The 24,483-nt window shown below is 38.4% G+C and overlaps 1 protein-coding gene across 7 annotated transcripts in view; it reads right to left on the bottom strand.

The window, feature by feature from the left end:
• Positions 1-1,460: 1,460 nt before the first annotated feature.
• The window catches only part of ZRANB1 (zinc finger RANBP2-type containing 1), a 63,069-nt gene continuing 40,046 nt past the window's right edge, over positions 1,461-24,483 (bottom strand). For 3 of the 7 annotated variants that reach the window (XM_046652637.1, XM_046652638.1, XM_046652639.1), the window contains 8 exons: positions 20,881-21,068; positions 16,252-16,405; positions 13,794-13,865; positions 13,031-13,229; positions 4,789-4,909; positions 3,392-3,521; positions 3,058-3,287; positions 1,461-1,868 (listed from right to left, as the gene is read on the bottom strand). In XM_046652637.1, coding sequence (XP_046508593.1) covers positions 1,650-1,868; positions 3,058-3,287; positions 3,392-3,521; positions 4,789-4,909; positions 13,031-13,229; positions 13,794-13,865; positions 16,252-16,405; positions 20,881-21,068 — 1,313 coding nt within the window. In that variant the 3' untranslated portion in view covers positions 1,461-1,649. Of the gene's footprint in view, positions 1,869-3,057; positions 3,288-3,391; positions 3,522-4,788; positions 4,910-13,030; positions 13,230-13,793; positions 13,866-16,251; positions 16,406-17,157; positions 17,183-20,880; positions 21,069-24,483 lie in introns of those variants that run through there. The other 4 variants (XM_046652641.1, XM_046652640.1, XM_046652642.1 and 1 more) reach the window with 4 other exon arrangements.

The raw sequence follows: 24,483 nt of genomic DNA, 5'->3' as shown, positions 1-24,483 counted from the left end.
CAACAGTAACATTTACCATTATTACAATATATCAAAATTTATTCAAATTGAAAATACTTTTCCTGCAAGTTTTAGCATGCAGCAAAAGTGATCCTTTCATTCTGGGAACTTTCAGCGAGTGTTCAGAGAGGGGGGAAAAAGAACTAAAATACATGACAGCTCCTAGTTATGCTTCTATTTTTAGTATTCCGGCATCAAATTGAGATTGTGCACATTTCAATACCATCTACACAGAACTTAGAAGAAAACAAGAAGCAAATATTTAAAGGTTTTCACAGCCTTTTCAGCAAAGAGAAGAAAATATGTGTGTGTTTGTGTATGGGACTTCTTTCCAAATTCCTTGCCACATCATTAGCCTACAGCATGCTTATCAGGACACTAAGTCTTTTTTGTGTTCCTGAGATAGGTCTGAAATTTTTACCCAGTATTAAATGTATACCTGAAGTGGTCAAATAATACTTTTTATGAAAAGTTTTTCTACCTAAGATTATAGTTTTAACTTTAAATAAGAATGGCCACAATTAACCAACATGCAAAAATTCTCAGACTGCTCACTGAGAAATTCATTACACAGTGCATTTACGACCTTACTCAATTTTTAAATCTTTATTCTCTACTGAATGATATTCCCAATTAGCCCAAGCAAAGGCATGCCTTTCTAAGACGATTTGCTTAAAGGAGGGTTGATGATGAAAGACAGACTCCAAAGACCCTCTGCACGGCAATTTGGGAGTATAACACTGTCGATCACTCAAATGAGCAAACTGCACACAATTCATTTAGCTACGAGGGGGCGGGGGGCCTGCTCCCCAAGCACTTGCCTCATTTACACCCAGGGAATAACTAGTCACCAAGAGACTGCTGCCCAGAGTCTGGGAGAAGAACCCTAACTTTAAGGGCACTCTTCCAAACAAATAAATACCTAAATACTGAAAAGGGGCATACGAGAAACTTAAACGAGACCAAATAATTGAAACCAAAACCCTTTCCAAATTAAGGGAACAATGTCTATATGAAGTTCACTCAATAAAAAGTTCCTAACTTTCCTTGCAGTTTGTTCCTTAAAGATTTGATTTTATTTTATTGGGCAGAACAGGAACTACATTATTAATAAAATAAAAGCTTGTTTTTATTTTTATGTTTTGCTATGGATAATTTGTACAAAAAGTTTCCAAATCTCTAACAAGCTCTAGTGAGACTTAATGTGAAATGGATTTTTAAGATGGAAGTAGAATGCCAGGTTCTACTTAAAAACGAATATCTCAAAGGAACAAAGAGTCATCTACCATGTGCTTTTGGAGGTGCCCATGCTGGAAAAAACTTCTCAAATAATATGAAGATGCTGGTACAACTTTTCCTATTACACAACTTCTTACACAACCACATGCGTTACATTTATAGACAGATTTACAATTTGAAAAGAAAAAAAGTTCTGTCTTAATAAAATTAGTTTTTTACAAACAAAGTTCCCTGTCTCCTCACGCAGCAGATGCATCATCTCCATTGGGTGTGTGGATCAGAAAAACCCCTCCGAGCAGGTCCTGCCAGATTTGCTTCGTTCCATGCCGTGCACTCTGCTTGGAGCACCACACTCACTTTGGGGTCACCACAGAGCCGATACACCTTGGTCTTCTGCTCTTTGATTTTTTTCATTCATCTTCGTCGTCTTCGTCTTCCTCTCCATCAGACAGGGATGTACAAGGCCGGATCTGCCGGTAGCGGTCTAGCCATTTTTCTACCATTTGCGTGACCAGGGGGTGATTTCGCCGCCGAGAGCTTTTCTGCATGGCAACAAGAACTCCCCCCTCAGTCACACAGCAGTCCAGCCACTCCCTGAGCAGTTTTTCTTGCTGTTCCTCATTACCTAGCTTTTAGAGGAAAGTGAGGAAAAGGGAAAATAATACAACAGATGAGAGACTTGATAGGAAAAATTTAATAGAAATCTATAGCTGATATGATTACCAGTAAAAAAGCCAAAGCAACAGATTGTTTTAACATGGTTTCAATCTCATCAATTTTATGATTAAAACCCAGTTTCCTATGGTTAAATAGGAAAAAAGACATCAAATGGGAAAATTCACAGAAAAACCTAGAGGGAAGAACCACCTAGTAATAATTTGTTTTGATAGAAGAGCAAAGGGAAATCTTATCTAAATTACTGATCCTGGCAAAAACAAGGCTGAGAAAATTCACAGCTTCCAACACATGACAAGGTAAGTAGACCCAGTAAATTACATACAGGCTGAAGTTATGAAAATTATGGTCTATGGATTTTTTTCTTAATGCCATGATTACGAAAGTTTTATAATTACTGGTATATTAAATAAAAGACCAATCATTTTATAAGAACATGGGTTTTTCTGAGAGTCTTCTTCTGCACATTCTCACCTCCCCTGCCTGGTCTCTACTACCTCCCCTCCATCTACAGTGGTCTACCTGGTGTTCCTGCTCCGGTCACTGCCCGAGGGTCTAGTCCCAACTGAGCAGCCAGTGCTCCTCTTCTGTTACCCAGAGTAAAAGCCAAAGCTTTAGAAGTCTGTTGACGAACCCAACCCCACTCCGTAGCCCCTCAGCCTCTTGCCCCCTTGCCCAATCACCACAAACGACACTGGCCTTGCCATTGCCTCTACCTAGAACTCTTCCCCTAGATTCTGCAAGACTCACTTCTCTTTCTGGTCTCAATTCAGATGTCACCGCAGTGATGCTGTCCCTTACCACCCTATTTAAGTGACGAGGCCCATGGCCCCCTTTAGCTCCTCCCTTTCTCCCTTCTCTCCTTCACTTTACTTTTTCTCCTCAGCACTCATCACTACCTGAGGGCAGGGGCTTCCATCTTCTCTTCACTGCTGTATCCCCCACACAACACATCCTACACAACAGCTCTGAAAAGGTAAATTCCAAAGTCTGACCAGTAATTACAGAAAGTGACAAATACCACGACCAAATTCAAAACTTTAACTGGTAGTACAGATAACACCACCCCTGAAAGGCACCCTAGGCTGGGTTCTGGTACCCCATTCCTACTTAAGTAGTTAACAGGAGAAAAACGCTTCTTACCTCCTGAGCAGAAAGAAAGTGCACGTGGAGTAACTTCCTTTCGCTGTCAACCAGAGGCAGAAACGTGATGGTGACATCGTCATCAGTGTTCAGGTTAGCACCAGCACCTCGGTTGCCATAGCCATCATTTTCCATGGCAACCAAAGCAGAGAAGTGGCCCCGTGTATAGCCCAGAGCAATCGGACTTTTCCAACAAAAACTCTGTTCCCACAACAAAGGCAAATAAACACCTGCAAAGAGGGAAGAGAATCACAATGAGCTTTGAGGGTGTGGCTACAAACTGCATTATAATAGGAAACAAGAGACTACTAAAATACTCTTGAACATGGCTTACCTTGAAACCGAGTATATCCTAAAGTTTCTCCCCGGAAACTTTTATAATATTTTACTCCATAAACTATAATTGGTCGTCTAAGAATATGTGCAAGTACAAAAATGTGTGTCTGTTCCAAACTTGCTCCAGGCTGTACAGAACAAAATAATAGAAAACAATTCCTTTTTAAAACATGCATTACTACCTACCCTGGAAAACTGATGTGTAAAACACATTACCCTCCTTCAGTACACTATCTCGATTTTTTTTTTTTTTAAATCATATTGTCAAGCTAAAGCAGCATCTGATTCCTCACATAACAAAGTCCAATAAAACTGTAAAAGAAACTTGCCACCATCCAAACTCAAGAACCAAACAGATTTGCTGAAATACTGACCCCAGGAACAAGTGAGTCAGACAGCAGGGTGTGCTTGGTTTATATAATCGCCTTCTGGTTAAGCGACCTGTGAAAGTACTACCTACAACAAGGTCCTCCCGAAGTAAAACGATGAGCTTTGTTATTTCATACAAGCTTAAATGGCAGCATCGCCTAATTCAAGCTAACTAAACAGGCCTGCCTTCCCCCACGATGATTGTGACAACACGTTTTCAGGAGGTACCTGTCGCAGATGTCAAACAGCCACTGTGGCAGAAGGTACTTCCTTCACAGAAGGTACCCTCTTCACAGGGTTCAAATGAAATACAGTGCTTTCTGCAGAGAAGGGGAGTGGTATGTTGTGCATATATTTGAACTTTACGGTTTGGTATACTGAACATGCTTCACAAAATAAAACTAGCGTGAAACTTAGAATCTAAGAGGGACAATCCTACACAATTCATTTGTAAAAGCTGACTTCCAAGTTTATTAGAAATCACTCCCGTCCACGGCCCCTTCTCCTTGACCTGCCTCACATGGACAGAGCCTCACCCCTGGGGAGGCTTATGAAGGTCATGACTTGATCCTCAGGGCCTGACAGCTCAGCACGGGCACAAGAGTGCCCACTACTAGCTCAGTGACCTTGGGTAAGTTGCCCCTCAGACACAGAACAGGAGCTAACCTGCAGGTAAGTAAAACCGGCATAAAAAGCCACCTTCCTGAGAGGACAATTTAAATGAAGAGCAATCTGAAGAAATATGTAAGTGCTTAGAATGATCAGAGGACAACTTTCATTTTGACAGTTTCATAATCACTTAATCTAAGGAACATGTTACTCTCCCTGTATTGCAGTAAGGAGTTGCCATAGACATATAGTGGATAAATAGCAGTCACAACTAGAACCCACGTCACCTGAGGCCAAGTCAAGCTCTCTTTCCTTTGTACCACATGGCCTCCAACATGGTTACTCACAAAAATCAAGCAATTGAGAGCACGTGGCTTAACTTTTCTTCTAGATGTACATGCCTTGCAGCATTCTCACCTGACTAGCAAGAGAGAGTATAAATGCCCAGTCTTCTTGCCACTGTTCTTCTCTCAGGGAAAAATGTAAACCAAAGCTCTGAGAATACCACGATTCCCAATCTTTCCAGCGTGTATAAAACCTAAAAAAATAAGACAATAAAAAATAAGGCTCCTATAAACAGTACATTTAATGTTCCAATCATTTATCTAATGTAGTCTTTAAGCAATTCATGTGAAGAGATTAACAATTTTATTAAATTTTACCTGGCTTGCAATATATTTTTCAAATTAAAAATGCCTCCATTCTGCTAAGAGACATCTTTTAACATATCCTCAGACATAATTTGATTCACCACCCACCAAATTTTCATCAGAACTTTGAACACTAGTGATGAGAACAGTTAATTTCAAGTGTCTACTGCTGTTTTACAAATTCAAAACAAAAAAATTCTTGAAATCACCTGAGATGCTGGATACAATCAAAGACACCTCATTTCTCCTTAATGTACAGTATTCACTACTTGGTCACTATACAAACAACAGACTTGAAATAGCCCAGGTGTTCACAGGAATATCAACATCACTTGAGATTTCTTTCAGTCTCATTTCCGATTATCACATGATAATCCGAAAAGAAGAGTCACTGCACCTACAAACCAATTCTTTCCCCGGATTTAATACCCCTTTAATACTGCAGGCTGATAGATTACAAAGACTGAAATCAAGCTAGGTCAATGGTAGCCTGAATCACTAAGGACAAAATCTATTCTTTTTCTTTACATCAAGTATAAAATTAAAACAAAACCAGATAAAATTATGCTCAAAACTGTCCAGTGTCTTACAAAACAAACCAGGACAGGTTTACAAAACAAAAGAGGACATTTAACCTGTTTGAAAGATCACATTTCTCTCACTTAGAAAGAACTAGAAATCCCAGATACTTTCATGTATTTGAATTCTAGGTTAAAAAAAAAAAGCAAAAGATAAAAACGTTCTTTTGCTATTGTTGAAAAGCTCCAGCTTTTCTAATTTTCTAATTAGTGATGAAATGCATTGTTTTGAAAAGTTCAAGGAGAAATATCATGGAACAGAGAAAGCTGTTACAAACTGAAAGACAGAGGCAGTTAGAAATTTCTTGGTTAGTGCCTACAATAATTTTACGAATGAGATAACCAAGTTTGCCAGAAATTCAATGATGACTGCACTCAAAATTCCTCAAGAGACTGCAGTGTAAGTGAGTTAAGAGAAATATACTTTGAAAGTTAGCGTGCTCAAATAGTCCCACCCACCACACCAAGATCTACACTCTCAAGCTACCTGACTCCTCAAGAACAGACAAACAAACCTAATCCAGGAACATATGAGCTACTGGGACAGCAAGAAAAGTCTGGTTTAACATTCAAAAATCAATTCCATGTTCATGGATTATAAGACTCAACATACTGTCAAACTGGTAATACTTCCCAAATTAATCTGCATATTCAATGCAATTTCTATCAAAACCTCAGAGGATTTTTTTGCAGAAATTGATAAGCCGGATCCTCAAATTTATACGAAAATCCAAAGGATCCAGAATAGCAAAATTAATTTTGAAAAAGTAGTAGAAAGTTGGAAGACTCACACTCCTCATTTAGAAACTTACCACAATGCTACAATCACCAAGACAGTCTAATTTTGGCATAAGAATAGGCAGAAAGATCAACTGGAAAAAAAGGAGTCCAGAAACAAACCTTTACTTTTGTGGTTAAACAGTTTTCAACAAAAGTGCCAAGGCAAGTGACTGGGGAAGAAACAGTCTTTCCAGTAAATGGTACTGGGACAAATGGATATCCACACGCAAAACAGACGATTTTAGATCTTCACCTCACACCTTTAAAAATTAGCTCAAAAGTGACCATAGACATTAAATGTAAAAGCTAAAACTGTGGCTGGCCCCATGGCCTAGTAGTTAAGTTTGGCATGCTCTGCTTCAGTGGCCCAGATTCAGTTCCTGGGCACAGACCCACACCGTTCATCATCAGCCATGCTGTGGCAGCAATCCACGGACAAAATAAAGGAATACTGGCACAGATGTTACCTCAGGGCAAATCTTCCTCAACAACAACAAAAAAAAGCACTAAAACTATAAAATTCTTAGATGAAAACATAGGAGTAAAACTTTAAAACAACCAGGATTAATACTCTAATGGATGAAGCAGACAGCATGCAAGAACAGATGGGCAATATAAACACAGATGAAAATTCTAAGAACCAAAATGAAATGCTAGAGATGAAAAACACTAACAGAAATGAAAAATATCTTTGATGGGCTTATTAGCAGAATGGACATGGCTAAGGAAAGAATCTCTTGAAGATCTATCAAAAGAAACCTCCAAATCTAAAAAGCAGAGAGAACACGGATGGAAAAAAACAGAAGAGAAGTTCAAAGAACTGTGGGATAACTACAAAAGGTGTAACATAAACATAATGGAAATAACAGAGGGAGAAGAGAGAGGGGAAGTAACAGAACAAATACTTGAAACGATGACTGAGAATTTCCTCAAATTAACATCAGACACCATACCACAGATCCAGGAAGCTCAGAGAACACCAAGGAGGAAAAATGCCAGGAAAGCACCTAGGCATGTCCTATTCAAATTACAGAATCAAGAAGAAACCCTGAAAGAAGCCAGAGTAAAATGACTCCTTGCCTGCAGAGGAACTGAGATAGGAATCACCTCTGAGTGCTCTACAGAGACCATGTGAGCAAGAAGAGAGGGGAGTGAAATATTGTAAAAGCTGAGAGAAAAAAACCAGTAACCTAGAATTCTGTACCCTGTGAAATTATCCTTCAAAACTCAAAGAAAAATTAAGACTTTCTTAAACAAAACTTGTGGGAATCTGTTGCCACCAGCAGACATGCTTTGCAAGAAATGTTTAAGTTCTTTAGAGAAAAGGAAAATAATAAACAACAGAAACTTTGATCTACATAAAGAAAGGAAGAGCATCAAAGAATAAGAGAAAGTTAAAGAAAAACTTTTATTTTTCTTATTCTTAATTACCTAATAGAAAGCACTTTTGTTCGAAATAATAGCAACAATGTATTTGATTATGTATGCTTCTGTGTGTGTGTATATATATGTATATACATGTTTATGTATGCTTACATCTAAGTGAAATGAATGACAACAAAGATAGATACAAGGGACTAGAAGGAGGAATTAGTTTTCTTATTATAATCACACACCCCATGAAGTGGTATAGTGTTATCTGAAAGTGAACCTGGATTAACTCAAATATATACTGCAAATTCTAGGGCAACCACTAATAAAACTAAAAAAGAAAAAAAGAAGTGGAACTCATATGCTAAGGAAGGAGAGAAAATGGAATCATATAAAATGCCCAATTAAAACCCACAAAACAGAGAAAAAAGAATAGGAACAAAGAATAAGGGCAAAAAATACAAAATAGTAGTGAATATGGCAGACATTAATCCAACTATATCGGTAACCACTTTGAATGTCAATGATCTAAGTCATTACTGACATTACATAACTGACAACACCAAATGCTGACAAGGATGTGGAGCAACAGGAACTCTCAGTCATTGCTGGTGGTAATGCAAAATGGTACAGCCACTTACGAAGACCATTCAGCAGTTTCTTACAAAACTAAACATACTATAACCATATAATCCAGCAATTATACACCTTGGTATTTACCCAAAGGAGTTGAAAACTTACGTCCACACGAAAACCTGCACACACATGTTATTACAGCAATTGTACTGATAACTGCCAAAACTTACAAGCAACCAAGATGTCCTTTGGTAGGTGAATGGATAAATAAACTGTGGTATATCCAGACAATGCAATATAATTCACCACTCAAAGAAATGAGCTATCAAACCATGAAAAGACACGTAGGAACATTATATGCATATCACTAAGTGAAAGAACCCATTCTGAAATGGTTACATTCTGTATGATTCCACCCATACGACATTCCAAAAAAGGCAAAAATACGGAGTGAGTAAAAAGATCACTGGCTGCCAGGGTTAAGAAGGAAAGGAAAGGCAGAGCACAGAGGACTTTTAGGTCAGTGAAAATACTCTCTATAATACTATAATGATAACACTGTACGATACTATAATGGTAGATACATGTCATTATACATTTGTCCAAAACCAGAGAATGGACAACACTAAGATGAGCCCTAATGTACATCATGGACTCTGAGTTGATAATGATGAGTCAACGTAGGTTCAGCAATTGTAACAAATGTACCACTCTGGTGGGGGATGTTCATAATGGGGAGTTACACACATGTAGGGACAGGAGGTACATGGCAAATATCTGTACCTTCCTCTCAATTTTGCTGTGAATTAAAACTGCTCTAAAAAAAATAGTCTTAAAAAAAAACTATACAGAGAAAATGCTAAGCTACAGACCGCTCTACCAAATAATAACAATATTTCTAAAAGACCTGTACTGATTTTTTTTCCCTGTTTACATTAATTATTCCCACTTGCCTCTCTGAAAATTTGGACTGACATCTCAATTAAAGGCAAGTACAATATTCAGTTTTAAGGACATAAGTCAACTCAAATCATAGGTAGCCAACAGAATAGCACAGCTACTACTACATAAGAATAGCCTATCTTGAAGTGATGGGGGAGGGGTTTAAATAAAAGAAAATGACTTTCTCAGTTTTCCTTTAGTATTTCACATGACTTAAGAAAGCTTCTCATCCCAACTGATTTGAATTATATGCAAAGGGCACCTTAGCAAAAAACTGATTAAAAGGGAGACTACAGACAAGTGATATGCTGTCTCCTCCTCTCCTAGCCTACGAGAGGGGCCAAGTTTGCTCACTCCCTCTCATTCTTTTTTTTTTTTTTTTTCTGGGAAAGATTTTCCCTAAGCTAACATCTGTTCCCAATCTTCCTCTCTTTTATTTTTCTCTCCTCAAAGCCCCCGTACATAGTTGTATATTCTACTTCTAAGTCCTTCTAGTTCTTCTATGTGAGCCACCACCACAGCATGACAACTGACAGACAAGTGGTGTGGTTCCACACCTGGGAAGTGAAGCCGGGCGACCAAAGCAGAGCACACTCAACTTTAACCGTTAGGCCATCAAGACTGCATCTCATTCTACCTTATAATAGTCACATAAGAACCCAGTCAACAAACTTGTCACAACTAACATAGTCAACAATGTAATGGTTAATCATTAAGGCTAATATATCTGACCTATACTAATGCCTTGAATCTATGGCAACTGCTTCCTCTCTCCCCATTTGATAATCTTCATTCCCCTCCCCCTAATGCTAAAGGATGTCTGTGCCATCACTACAATCAATGCAGCTTCCTATGCCTTAACTGTAAAAGCAATGAGCCCAGATGGCAGGGATCAGAGGAGATGGTGCCAAAGGCACACACTGTTTTGGGAAGCCTGTCCATTTGCCAGCTCTAGGTCCTCACTCCTGAAGCGTCCTTTTAGAGTGAAGGCCTCTATTACAGAAAGATCTGCTGCAGCACTTGCCACTTGTACACACACTCTACACATTCCTTCTCACTCTAACAGCCACTCCCCCTCTCTGGCCTATTTACCACCTCAGATTACGGTGCTCTTTTTTCTCCCTACCTTCATGCTAGACTTTGGGGACCACAAATGACTCAAAACCAGTTGAGAATTCCAGTCCTAATACGAATATTAGTGGCAACTCCAATCCAGATTACCCACTGGCAGCTTTGAGAAACAGGTAGCATGTCCGCAAATTATTATTTACTAGCCACCAATGTCTTTCTTTTTTTTAAAGCCCTTACAATTAGGAAAAATAGATATCACCTGCTAAAATTTATCGTGCACTTTCAGCCTTACAACAAGGTCAGGATACTACCACTAGAAAAAAGGCTCCAGTCCAAGGCTGGTTTTTTAAAGGGACTTGCAAAGTGGTAGATTTACCAAGGTGAAGATCTGGCTTTCGGGCTGAGAAGCCAGACATCATCCACACCCAGAGAATAGATCCATCTTTCTGGGGCAGCATCATATTAACTAAACCCACAAGGCAGACCTGTAAAACCACAATGCCCAGAAACCACTGTCATAGGAAGCAAAGCCCTCTGGTCCTCTGAGTGTGGGCAGGCCCACATACACAGCTAAATCATCATCAGGATGTTGCCTGGTAAGCAGGCAATCTAATCAGGAAAGGTTCGATGGGCTGAACATTTACTGGCATCTGATGAATCCACTTCACAACAGGAATGGTCTTGCCCATACCACACTACCAGATTAATGCACAGCAGTCACCCCCACTAAATAGCACAAAGCCCTCTCCCCTGGACAAAGGCTAAATGACTAAACCATCTGTTCTGAATGACACATTCTTTCTTCAGCCATATTAAACACCAATCAGGTCACCATCTAGGCTTGCCAGACAGGGAGATATTTTATTTTTTTGCAGGTGACCACAAATTTTTACTCTATGGCATGATGCTTTGATCTATAATTTAGCTCTCAAGAAAGTAATTATGTTGCTCTCATTTTCAAATTCTAGAGAGTATGTTTTTTGCTGAGAAGATTCACCAAGCTAACATCTGTTGTCAATCTTCCCCTTTTTATATGTAAGCTGCCACCACAGCATGGCCACTAACAGATGAGTGGTGTGGGTCCATGCCCAGGAACCGAACCTGGGCCACCAAAGCGGAGCACACTGAACTTAACCAGTAGGTCACAGGGATGGCCCGAGAGTATTTTCATTCAATAAGTATTTAATGTGTTCGTACTATGTGTCAGGCTATTGTAGGCACTAGATCTTCCACAATCAAACACAACAAAATCTCTGTTCTGATGGAGTTTATGTTCTAATGAACCTCATGTAATCCCTAAATACTGACAACAAAACGTGTAAGTAGTAAGTGCTCAAAAATTACATAAAGATACTAGGGTAATAAAGTTATTTGGAGTAGGGCCATTATCATTATTGTATAAGCACTGAATTAGGTATAACGGGGGGAAAAAAGCACATTTTGATACTGTTGTACAGAAAGTAGTACATCATTTTTAAATGACTTCTGCTTCCTACTAGGTTCAACAATGGGCAATTTAACCTCTTTCAGCTTCAATTTTCTCATTTATAATATGATAAGTAAATGAGATAACATATGTACAGAACCAAGAAACTGCCATGAGTCAAATAAATGTCTACATTATTTGCAACCAATAATGTAGACCAAACCACTGATTCTTAAATACAGTCACTGCTTCCAGCGATGGCAACGGGTGAATTTACAGTTGAAGTCTAGTCATATACTTGACTGGATGATGGATAAACATATATGTATGTATGTATAGAGGATATTTTTGAGACAACTGGAAAATGTGATACGGACTGTTATGTTGGATAACTTGGGTGGGTCAATGTTGATTTTCTCAGATGTGGTCATGAGGATGTGGTTGGGTAAGGAATATCCTTGCTCTTCAAAGATGCACACTGAAACAGAGAAGGATAAAGCATCAAAATGTCTAAAACTAATTGGCAAACGGGAGCGTTTACGTATACAGATGAAACACGTGTGGCGAAATGTTAACTGGTCAATTGAATGAAGGAGATATTGGGATCTGTTGCACTGATTAGTTTTTAACTTTTCTGTGGGTTTGAAAATTTGCAAAACAAAAGAAATAGTCTCAAGACCACAGGAAGTGTCTCAGGAAGGAAAAAAACTCGTAATACAATGTCAACACAATCTCTTACAGTTTAACAAAATATGAAATCATAACCACTTACAAATATGAGCAAAGTTCTTAACAATATTTAAGGCTAACTAGTACAACTTCAAATGTTTCTATTTTAAAGTTCACTAAAAAGATATAAAAATCATTGAGGGGCTGGTCAGGTGGTGTACTGGTTAAATTCTGCTCCATTTCAGCAACCCAGGGTTTGCCAGTTCAGATCCCGAGTGCTAACATACACACCTATGACTGGCGCCCCCCCCCCCCCCCGCCCATATAAAGTAGAGGAAGATGGGCACGGATATTAGCTCAGGGCCAATCTTCCTCAGCAAAAAGAGGAGGATTGGTGGCAGATGTTAGCTCAGGACCAATCCTCCTCCTCAAAAAAAAAAATCACTGAGATGTTCAAAGTGTCTCAATGTCGAAAACCAAAGGTGTTTCCCCTAGCTTCTATAGAAAATATAAGAGAGGAAAAATATCCCACCATTGTAAGGAAATGATTCAGCAAATGCACTCCTGGGTTTAAAGAGGAAAGGATGCTAGCTCACCAATGCGAACAGTCATGCAGGCTGTCATGCAGGGCTTTCCGAAGCACCGAGTCCTTGTCATAAATGCCCCAGGTAGCTTGTAGTACTGAATCAAGTAAGCAGTCTCCTGCAGTCCGGTTCCAAAGTGCATATAGTCGACTGTCCAAACGTGTAGCCAATTCCAACGACCAGTTTATAATTGGAGATTCTTCTTCTAACTCTATATGAGGAATTTAAATAACATGTTTATTTTCATGCCTATGCAATTAAAGAGTATTCAATAGAGGAAAGAACCTGTTCTCCAGATGTTAATAGGTTTATGTGTAATTTACTAATGAACATCTAAATAAATTTGATCAATTGAAATATAAACCTTTTGAGCAGCTGAAACATCTTGTAGGTCTGGAATAATTTACTCAACTTTTAAATTCTTTACAATTTAATTTCTAAAAATGTTTAATATGGAACTATACTCATTCTAGAACAGGAAGTAGAAAACCAAGGTTTAAAAACTTTTATACTTTTATTCATTCACTCTATTACATTTAAGAGCTGCGAATGAGAATTTTTAAACCATTTTTCCAGTTTTATTGAGATATAATTGACAAAATGAGCATTTTTAACAGCACAATGTGACACTATTCTTAAGGACTTTACATTTTTTATTTAAATACAAGTAAAAATACAAGTTGACCATACAGTGAACTACTCCAAACCTTATAAAACAAAGCAAAACGTTTATTGAAATCGATGAAAGGTAAATTACACTCAATCCCATGCTTACCTTTTTGAACATCTCTGTCAAGCACCTCATCAAATAATTTTTCTTGGACTGTTGGAGGTAAGTCTTCAATATCTACAGAGAAAAAGCAGACTTAAAAGATCTTACATCTCATAACTTAATAAATTTGATACCAGCATCTAATAGTGACTTCATCTACAATAACTCCCTTTCCACTGAAGGCTGTCAAGTAGCTTCTTTTAAGAAATGTGCATGTATAATGTGTGTATGTGATGGACACTATTTCCTTTATGTATTTCATTATCAAAACCGTGCTCTATCTACAGGCCAGCCTGGTGGTACAGCAGTTAAGCTCACATGTTCCGCTTCAGCAAGCCACCAGTTCAGATCCCAGGCATGGACCTATGTACCACTTATCAAGCCATACTGTGGCAGGTATCCCACATATAAAATAGAGCAAGCTGAGCACAGATGTTAGCTCAGGGCCAATCTTCCTCGGCAAAAAGAGGAGGATTGGTGGTGGATCTTAGTTCAGGGCTAATCTTCCTCAAAAAAAGAGAGAGAAGAATAAAAAGGAAAAAAAAATTGCTCCATCTAAAAGTAATCAAAAGACTAACATTTGGACCACTAATTACATAAAGCTATCATCAAAAAGACTAGAGATAACAAGTGTTGGCAAAGATGTGAAGAAAAGGGAACCCTTGTGCACTGCTGATGAAAATGTAAATTGGTATAGCCACTATGGAATAAAGTATGGATAATGATCCAGCAATCCCACTTCTGGGTATATATCCAAAGAAAATGAAAACATGATATAGAGGAGATATCTGCACTCCCATTCTTGTTGTAGCATTACAACAGCCAAGATATGGAAACAACCTAAGTGTCTGTCAATGGATGAATGGATAAACAAGATGTGGTATGTATATATATACAACGGAATATTATTCAGCTATGAGAAAAAAGGAAATCCGGCCATTTACAACAACATGAATGGATCCTGAGGGCATTATGCTAACTGAAATAAGCCAGACAGAGAAAGACCAATACTGCACGGTACCACTTATATGTGGAATCTTAAAATAAAGTCAAACTCATAGAAACAGGGATTAGAAAAGTGGTTGCCAGGGGTTTGGGGAGGTGGAGGTTTAAAAGGGTACAAACTTGCTGCTGTAAGATGAATAAGGCTGAGGACCTAACATAAAACATGGTAACTATAGTAGATAACACTGTATTGTATAACTTAAATTTGCTAAGTAGAACTAAATGTTCAAATAAATAAATAAATAAATGAGATGACAGACGTGTGAATGAACTAGATGGAGGAAAATCCTTTCACACTGTACCCATGCATCAAAACACCACAACGTACATCTTAAATACCTGACAATTTTATATGTCGATTATATCTCAATAAAGCTAGAACAAAAGAAAAAAAAGAACAGGGCTATCTGATATTCAAGTTAATGATGATGATAATAATAATAATAATAATAATTACATACAAATTTTTATCTGTTCTCTTCTCCCCAAACTCTCAACCTCTGCTCAAGCCTGTTATTTTCAGACTTCAGAATCTTCTTATAAAAGTTAATGAACCATTCATTTTTGCACACAGATCTGTTTTTGTCATCTTCTTTAAATTCTCTAATGCTCTATTCAGTTTACTAACTGAGTAGTCTAGAGTGAAAAGCATTACCCTTCAAAAATGAAAAAAATTAAAAATTTTTAAAGCTATTTTCAATTCAAAATAAAAATCTAATCATCACTTGGGGTAAGCTTAAATACACAGAGACTGCATTTCAAATGAAATTTGTCTGATTTTAAAAGGCTTACTTATTTCCTAGCATTTGTAAAAACCTATGTTTATGTCTGAATATAAAAGCTCAAAACACTCAGTACCAAAATGGGGGCTTTATTTTAGAAACTTTTAGTGTTTGGTGCATTTATTCAATGCCAAGTGACAAAAAGCATCCTGGAAGACATTTCCAATTGTCATTGAAATATGAAAAGCTGCTTCACAAGTATAGTAAAAATTAATGTAATGAGTGAAGAAAGTAATGACACTTTCAAAAGAATGCCGGTATTTTTTATTCAAATAACGTGACTCTACCCATCAAAAGCCCATTTTTTTTTAATGCTATCTCCTAATATCAAGTAACCAATAGCTATCTAATTTCAAAATAACAGGTGTGAAAAGAAAAAAAAAAAGTAGACTGATAATATTATAAAATAAAACCAAAGAAAAAAGGGAATGGATAAAGCAGATGTTTTTAAATATTTGAGGCCCATAAAGAAGTCAGTTATTATTAGCTGCTGTCTTCCTCCCAGATCTAAAACCTTTGTACTGGTCACTTCCAGTATAACTAGGGTAGTCAAGTAATTTAAGATGCACATGTTAGTAGCTATGTTATCTACTTTCTAACAAAACACTTCCAATCAGACATAATAAAATTGTAATAAAATGTAAATTTCTTTTCACATTGAAATTTGGAGTTACCTGCTGGCAACGTAAATGTTACAAGGTCAGTTAGAAAATAGCAAGCGAAATCCCCCTTTCTCTGATGAAGAGAGGCAGCTATCTCTCGCCGGATTTGCTCTGTCAGTTCAGGACACACCATTGCTGGAATACACTTTGCTGCTTGCTGAGACACCTTAAATACAAAAGAAACTTTCGTCTGCATCTCATTTATCATCAACAGAAGCAGAAAACAACAATATTTAAAAGAAATTACCAAAATTTTCCAATAACTCAAGGTGGTTTTTTTTCTTTTAATTTTAAAATAGTTTGGGTATTGGCTATTATTTCCTCACCAGTGGAAGTATACAGTAGTACAACTTTCCAGGAAAACAGCCATAAAAATGCTTTACCCTCTGACTCAGCAATTCTTCATCTTAGGAATTTATCCCAAGGAAATACACAAAGATGCATATAAAAATTTAAGCAAAATGGTCTTATTCACAAAGGTTCAGCATAGGAGAGGGAGGGAGAAGAGGAAACAACCTAAGTCAGACTAACCATCATTCTCCTAATAAAAAACTCTTAAGAAAGGGAATTCCAGCTCAGAGAAAGAGAAAAGTACAAACACTCTTCTCCCACTCTGTTAAGAGTATTTCAATATTTATTCTTTGACTTGGAATAAAGAAAACATGATATTTTTAAAGAGTTAGTTCCCACCTACTTCAAATCCCTCCCCATTGGTTATAACTCAGAATTGTTTAAAAAGCATTTGGCTTCTCCAAGAGCAAGAGAGACAACAGACCTCTGAAGTACAGCCTGATGGGAATGAAACAAGAATGCTGGTGTAGTGGGCACTACCACAGAGGACCTCTAAACAAGGAGATAGCTAGAACTTTCCTTTTTAAATAATGAACAGCAATAAATGATGCAAAGATATTATCTTACATTTAAGTTGTATTCCTTTTGTGGAGCTCAAGAAATCTGCATACAGAGAATTCTGAAATCAAAGCTGAGCATCTGCTAGAGAGGAAATGAGCCTGGTGTGAAACTTGAGTAAGCCAGTTAGCTCTATTCTCTGTGACCTTCCTAAACGTAGACTTACACTCACAAACGGGATTTGGAGCAGGAGATCTTCCAATAAGCCTCTCAAAGATTAAATCTTACTAATAATGTCATCTACGTAATATGTGTAGACAACTTAATTGTAATTGCTACTAAGGTAAACTGTTTCAAAAACTCTGCATACCCAACACAACCATTAGATGTCCTTTTCTGAAAACTCCTACGTGAAAATTCAGTTCTACTAAACTTTATTGGCCAAGACTACCAGTAATGATGAAATGCTCACTACATCTTAACTCCATGAACCCAATTTTCAAGCAACAAATTATGGAAAACCAAATATTAAATGTTTTCAGAATATAATTGACTATTTCTCAAGTAACAGTGTAAAAATGGATCCCAAAAGTAAATTCAAAAACAGCTTATTTTAAACTGGTAGCCCTCAGCCCCTTTCCAAAAACCAGGGAAGATTTTTCCCAAAAACAACTTGTACAGAAACCTGGACACTGCAAATACTCCAAGAGGAACCTTATAGCCAGTGAATGGCCTCCAAGCTTCCTCCTCCTGCTGCCATCAGTAAGCCTGCCTCCCATCTTCTAGCCTCTTCAACCTTCTCATTCTCAATCATCTCCCTTAGGCTAGCAGTTCTTAACTTAGGGCCCATGAACTTGGGAAGGGTGCATGAACCTGAATGGGAATTTTAATTAAATTTAAATTCTTCATTTTCACTAGTCTCTTGCCTATATTTAAAATGCATTTTCTTGGGGCTGGCCCCGTGGCTGAGTGGTTAAGTTCGCGCGCTCCGCTGCAGGCGGCCCAGTGTTTCGTTAGTTCGAATCCTGGGCGCGGACATGGCACTGCTCATCAGACCACGCTGAGGCAGCGTCCCACATGCCACAACTAGAAGAACCCACAACAAAGAATACACAACTATGTACCGGGGGGCTTTGGGGAGAAAAAGGAAAAAATAAAATCTTTAAAAAAAAAAATGCATTTTCTTATACATCACAAGTTTGATTTAATATTCTAACAACTATATTTTAATACAATTGATTTCCTTTGCAATCCTATTTATTTTTATTTTACACATTTAAAAACAGTATCTTGAAAAGAAGTCCATAGGTTCCACCAGACTACCAACAGGGTCCATTACCTAAAATCCAATCAAAACCCCTGCCCCAGATATATATCCCCAGAACAGAATGATCTCCTATTCTCACTCCAAAAGTACGTGGCTCTGTGCTATCTCTGCAGACACATCCCTTAAACTAGATTCACACTCTCCCCCATCCAGTCTTTCTACTGGCCCCTTCAATTCTGTCCTTTGGACTGCCTACTCTATTGAGACTACAGCCCATTATCAATTTTGTTCTTTCCCTAAAACAATCCTTCCTTCCTCTCTCATATTATATCCGGGTTGTCTATGTGTCCCACAGAATACGACAAAAATGATGGTATGTCACTTCCTAAATTGGGTTATATATAAAAGACACTGCAGCTTCCATTTGGATCCCTCTCTCCCTCTCTCAGATCACTTATTCTAGGTGAAAGCAGCTGCCATGTCATGAGCACCCCTATAGAGGGGCTCCCATCAAAAGGATTTGAAGCCTCTAACTACAGCCATGTGAGTGCGCTGAACCAGATTCTCTAGCCTCAGTCAAGCCTTCTGACAACTGCAGCCCCGGCAGTTTGTAACCTCACGAGACCTTGAGCCAAAACCATTCAGCTAAGCTGGTCCCTGATTCTTCACCCTCAGAAACTGAGAGATGACGAGTATTTGGTGTCTTAAGCTGCTAAGTTTTAAGGTGATTTGTTACACAGCAGTAAGTAAGAAATACACTGGGATTCTACTGTCTTCCCACTGTCAATCCCCAGATTGCTCTTAGGAGATCGGTGACTTAGGCCAGTCCCTCCAGAATCTTCCCATACTCCTCTACCAGCCTGAGGGGAACCTAAAGACTTGAGCCTTGGTTCACAACTGCTTTTTCTATCCTGTCTCCCGCCACCACCAGCAACCATAACCCCACATGCTGGCCCCTCTGAATCCACAACACAACTGTAGCCAGACCTAAGACACTACAGAAACTGCCTGTAACTATTCCATCCCACATTCCAGAACTCTGGCCCTCTAATCACATTGCTGCTTTTCAAACAGTACCCTTTTCCATTATACTCAGTAAGCCTACCCTTTGTGCTCATCTCAGCTGTCTTTCAAGCCCTCCCCTTCCTCTGAGTCTATCAGGTGCCCCTGGCGTCACTGGACTCTTACCAAACTGAACACAATGGCCAGCCATCTCAATCACACTTTCATCTAACCCTCACATTTCATAATCCCCCCACCCCAGGGCTTTGTTCACATGGTTTCCAAATACTGGTGAATTTGAATATGCAAATATGCATGAGCACATATGGAAGATGTATACTGACAAAATTTGAATCCACAGTTGATCTGACTCTCTCTGCACTTTTACCCTGTTTCCCTTATCACTAAAAAAATTACCTGGATAATATAGTCACGTCCTGAGTAATTCACTTGCAACCTCTATCATTTGTAAAATCTACCTAGTTATCTAAGCCAGAAACCTCAGAATCAACCTTGACCCTATCTCATCATTACTCTCCATATCCAATCTATCCACTTAATCCTGACTACACTGCCATCATCTCTCTCAAACCAGCCCACTTCTTTCCATTTCCACTGTCACTACTGTACGGGCATAGGTCTCGCCAGCACCCCTGCAGTGCCCTCCTAAGCAGACTTGCCCCTCTCCCATCTGCAGCAACCAAAACACCCTCTGATCTCATCACTTCCCTGCCCCTCTACCTAACACTTTTCAAAGCCTTTTTACTGCTCTCAGAATAATCTTCCAATTCCTTGGCCTAGAAGACCCTTCATAACGCAGCCCCTGCTTACCATTCACACTTCCCCTCTCAGTTCCCAATCGCCATCACAACCATGCTGAGTTACTTTCAAGTTCCTGAATTCACCACAAATACCACCACCCTGAATAAATGAATTCAAAAAATTCTTAATAAATGATTTCCTCAACTTTCTTCTCTCCTCCACCTACTTTATGAGGCTAACTCCTACCCATGATCTCAGCTAAAATGATGCCTGCCCTAGGTAAGATATCTCAAAACACTTTCTCAAGTTCTGCCACAGCCCCTGGCACTTACATCTATGACAGCATACTCTGTACAGAATCATCTGTTTATTTCTCTACTTTTCTGGAGGTTCACTGAAGGAGGAGCCAGTGTCTTCACAATTAAATCCCTTATAAGCACAGTGCCTAGCACATAGTAGGTACTCAATAAATATTTGTGAGCTGAGAGAATAAATGAATTAAAGAATGACAGATACATCCCAGTTTTTTTAAAATCAAATATATGATTCAAATGTTATGGCAAAATGTCCTGTTTTAAAAGCATATACCCTTAAGAATCATATACTACTGAAGTCTTTTAAATTTAATGTGATTTTTAAGGGGGGTAGAAGAATGTAAAACATTTCAGAACTGTTTGGAGAAACATTATAACATCAAAAATGAAAACTAAAGAACACATTGCCTTCACATAAAAGAATGTTTAACCAAAATGCACACTCACCTCCGTAAGCAATATCGCTAACATATCCTGCCTCTGAAAACGTATAGCCAGATGTACCAGAGTATAGCCAACATCAAAAGCAGAAGGACGATTCAGCAAGCGCACTTCATCTGCAGTGAGCTGCCGCGCAATGTCCCCTCCTGATGACTTGTATGCTTCTATAGCAGCTAAATCACCTTCTACAACCCCTAAAACAAGCATCGAAATTGAAAAGAGTTTAATTCTATTTCCCTTCAAAAGGCAGAAACCTGTAGCATTCACTCTAAACTCTTTAAGTGTTTCTCTGTGCTTCCTGGATCCTGGGGCATCATTTAAATGTCCTAAAGAATATAAGGAAAATTAGCGTATTCCTCTTTAATTTCTTTCCAGAACTAGAACTGCCTCGTTAGGTACTTACCTTCACATCAGTGCTGGCTCCATGTTCTGGGGGCATTTAAAGGAATTGTTAGACTGTATTAATTGGATCAAGGATTGGTAATCTAGTATAAGAAACTAGACTTCATAGAAGACACTAAGTACCTGTTCTGGTCCTGACTCTGAAGAAACCAAGGAGACAGGGAAGTGCTTCCCTTTGGGCATTGGGCTGCTTTTGCCCTTTATATTGCATTTTTAAAGCTGAATCAAAACAAACGCTGAATCTTCCACGTTGCTGTTTAGCTCTGAAACACTTCAGAGCAATTAAAACCATTCTCAATGCAAGTGAAAGTTAGCAATATTTTGATTTCAGAATCTCTCATAGCCAAGTCTTCTTTACACCCATTAAAGAATTATTAATACAGCAAAACTTGAACCAGATGATTTCAAACAAAAATATGCTAAAATAAAACACTACAAATCAGTTGGGGGGTGGAGAGAGAAAACACGTATCACTTTTTCCAAATCCATAAAGAACTTTCCCTTTCCCGCTGAACCATGTTATTAATCTTAACACAAATTAACGTTAGGTTAAGACTAATCCTATTTACTAAGCAGTACAGTACATCTATGTATAATAAACAAATAGCCTTGACAAAAAATGAAGGAATAGGTTAGCTGTCAAATTTACCACAAACAGTGTTAAAACACACACATGCACACCCAAAACTATAGGACCAAATAATTTTAAGTGTTTCCTAAGAAACAAGAGGAAAAATTTGTTGGGTAAAATACTAATACTAGCTTAAAAATATTCTTGGTATACTTTAAAAGCAGCATTTTTAACTGCTTTCTTGAATTAGGAATTAGATAAATAAGAGCTATTCCTGAGAGTACAACAGATTGGTACAACGTAACTATTTCCCCCAGTCATGAAGAATAACAAAAACTTTAGAATAATTTAATTCCCACATTCACCGAATGCCCATGACATAAAGATCACCACACTAGGCAATGTGAGAAATGCAAAGAGAGTAAAAACACAAATCCTATACTCAAAACAGTCCTTTTTCATCGCATTTGTGAGCCATAAAAGGCCAGGTGCACAAGTTTTCAAACTCTGGGGTCAAAGATCCTTTCTGCAGGGGCCAGCCCCATGGCCAAGTGGTTAAGTTCGTGTGCTCCGCTTCAGGGGCCCAGGGTTTCGCCGGTTCGAATCCTGGGCGCTGACATGGTACCGCTCATCAAGCCATGCTGAGGCGGCATCCCACATGCCACAACTAGAAGGACCCACAACTAAAAATACACAACTATGTACTGGGGGGTTTGGGGAGAAAAAGAAAAAATACAATCTTTAAAAGATCCTTTCTGCAAATCTAGATCCTCTCCCCAGAAAAATGACCCCCTGCCTCAGACACAGATACTTTTCAGGTTAAGAATCCATATCAAACGAAAATACCTTCTTATAGGAATTTTTATTTCCACAACAATGTAGGTTAATACCTTCCTCAATATATATACAAATACCTAAGTACAGCTATAACCCCCACCTCCAACACATAAAGGGCTTCAAAACACCCTTATGGGGCAGAGAGCCCTGGAGAAGTCATCAGGGCTACAACGTGATACGGCGGGCATGAGACAAGGGGGATCAATCTTCTCTGGTTGGCCTAAGCCTTAAGAATAGACATAGAAAATACTACTTGAAATAAAAACAAATATATGGCTAAAGAGTCAAGTACACAAAGAACTCTAAAATTTCTGCTTAACTTGTTTTAATAAACAGACGAGAATAATCTAGTAGGGCTCATAACTTTTTGAATGATTCAATGTAGTTTACTTTAGAACTGAAATGCGCTACTCCATTTCCCTTTGGGTATATAGTATTTCCTTATGAAGGCAACCACTTTGCACTTCAGTCCTATCAAAGCTAAAGTATTTCCAGGTGCATATAGTATCAGTGAACCTTTTACAGTTTTTAGCTTTAACCTAAAAAGCATGTATTTGTAAAATTTCCTTGTTTGACATAAGAAATGTTCTAAGCACTTTCAAAAGCAAAGCAAGGACCAAAAAGTCTAATCAAGTTTACCTGAAAAGATAAAGAGGAAGACCTGCACAGTTTTTGTGCATGAGCATGTTTTTGTTTCCCAAAGACAGAGATGAGGTGATCTAAAGCTAAATTACCAACTAACTGTTCTTTTGGTTGGAGAAAGGAGAGATCTTCCAAATCACTGTCTTTACTATTTTTAGCTAAGTCAACATATAGCTGATGTCTGGAAAAATCTCATCTTAGAAATTCTTGCTTAAGAATTCGTTTCCTAATGTTTCTGAGGGATTTCTGTAATTAGAAACTAGCAGAATCAAAGTGGGGAGGGGTACAGACTAAACAGTACAACAAAGTGAGCAAACTGTGCTTTGGAAGTATGATTTACCATGTCACCCAGTCTGCCTTGAAATTAAGTGTTTTTTAAAAATATACACAGATGGGCCAGCCTGGTGGCGCAGCGGTTAAGTTCGCACGTTCCACTTCGGTGGCCTGGGGTTCACCGGTGCGGATCCTGGGTGCGGACATGGTTCCGCTTGGCAAGCCATGCTGTGGTAGGCGCGTCCCACATACAAAGTAGAGGAAGATGGGCATGGATGTTAGCTCAGGGCCAGCCTTGCTCAGCCAAAAGAGGATTGGCAGAAGTTAGCTCACGGCTAATCTTCCTCAGAAATAAATAAATAAATAAAAATAAAAACACACACAACTTCAAATGGTCTGCATGGTATGTGAATTATATCTCAATAAAGCTGATACACACATACACACAAATAGGATTTCTATCTGACCTAACCCAAAACACCAAAAACAATTACTTCTCCCGATCCCAAGGCTCCACATTAAACTGCAGATGGGGGATACTGCCCACTTGCTAGCATGGACTAAATACAGGAGGGCAGAAAATGAGGATGAACAGAATAGAGATTTTGTTCTTATTCTTCACAGCATAAAACTCTCCAAACTTTCCAGAACATGAAAAACATAAATTTAAGCATAGGCAAAAAGTAATATTTAAAAGAAAAATATTTCATTGTCTAATGTTTTGGGAATATATAATTCCTTTCTTTTCATTAACTATAACTAAGAGCTCATAGTCTTGGTTACGGGTGAGTTTTCAGCTACAAAAATGAGTAAATTTATTACAAGTCCAATTTCACAAGAATGTCATAAACTGTCCAAATTTTTGGTATATCTTTTTTTACATA

Source organism: Equus quagga, chromosome 2 (assembly GCF_021613505.1).
Source record: "Equus quagga isolate Etosha38 chromosome 2, UCLA_HA_Equagga_1.0, whole genome shotgun sequence".
Taxonomy (NCBI): domain Eukaryota; kingdom Metazoa; phylum Chordata; class Mammalia; order Perissodactyla; family Equidae; genus Equus; species Equus quagga.
The sequence above is the reverse complement of the archived record's forward strand: the minus strand, read 5'-3'. Positions and strand labels throughout refer to the sequence as shown.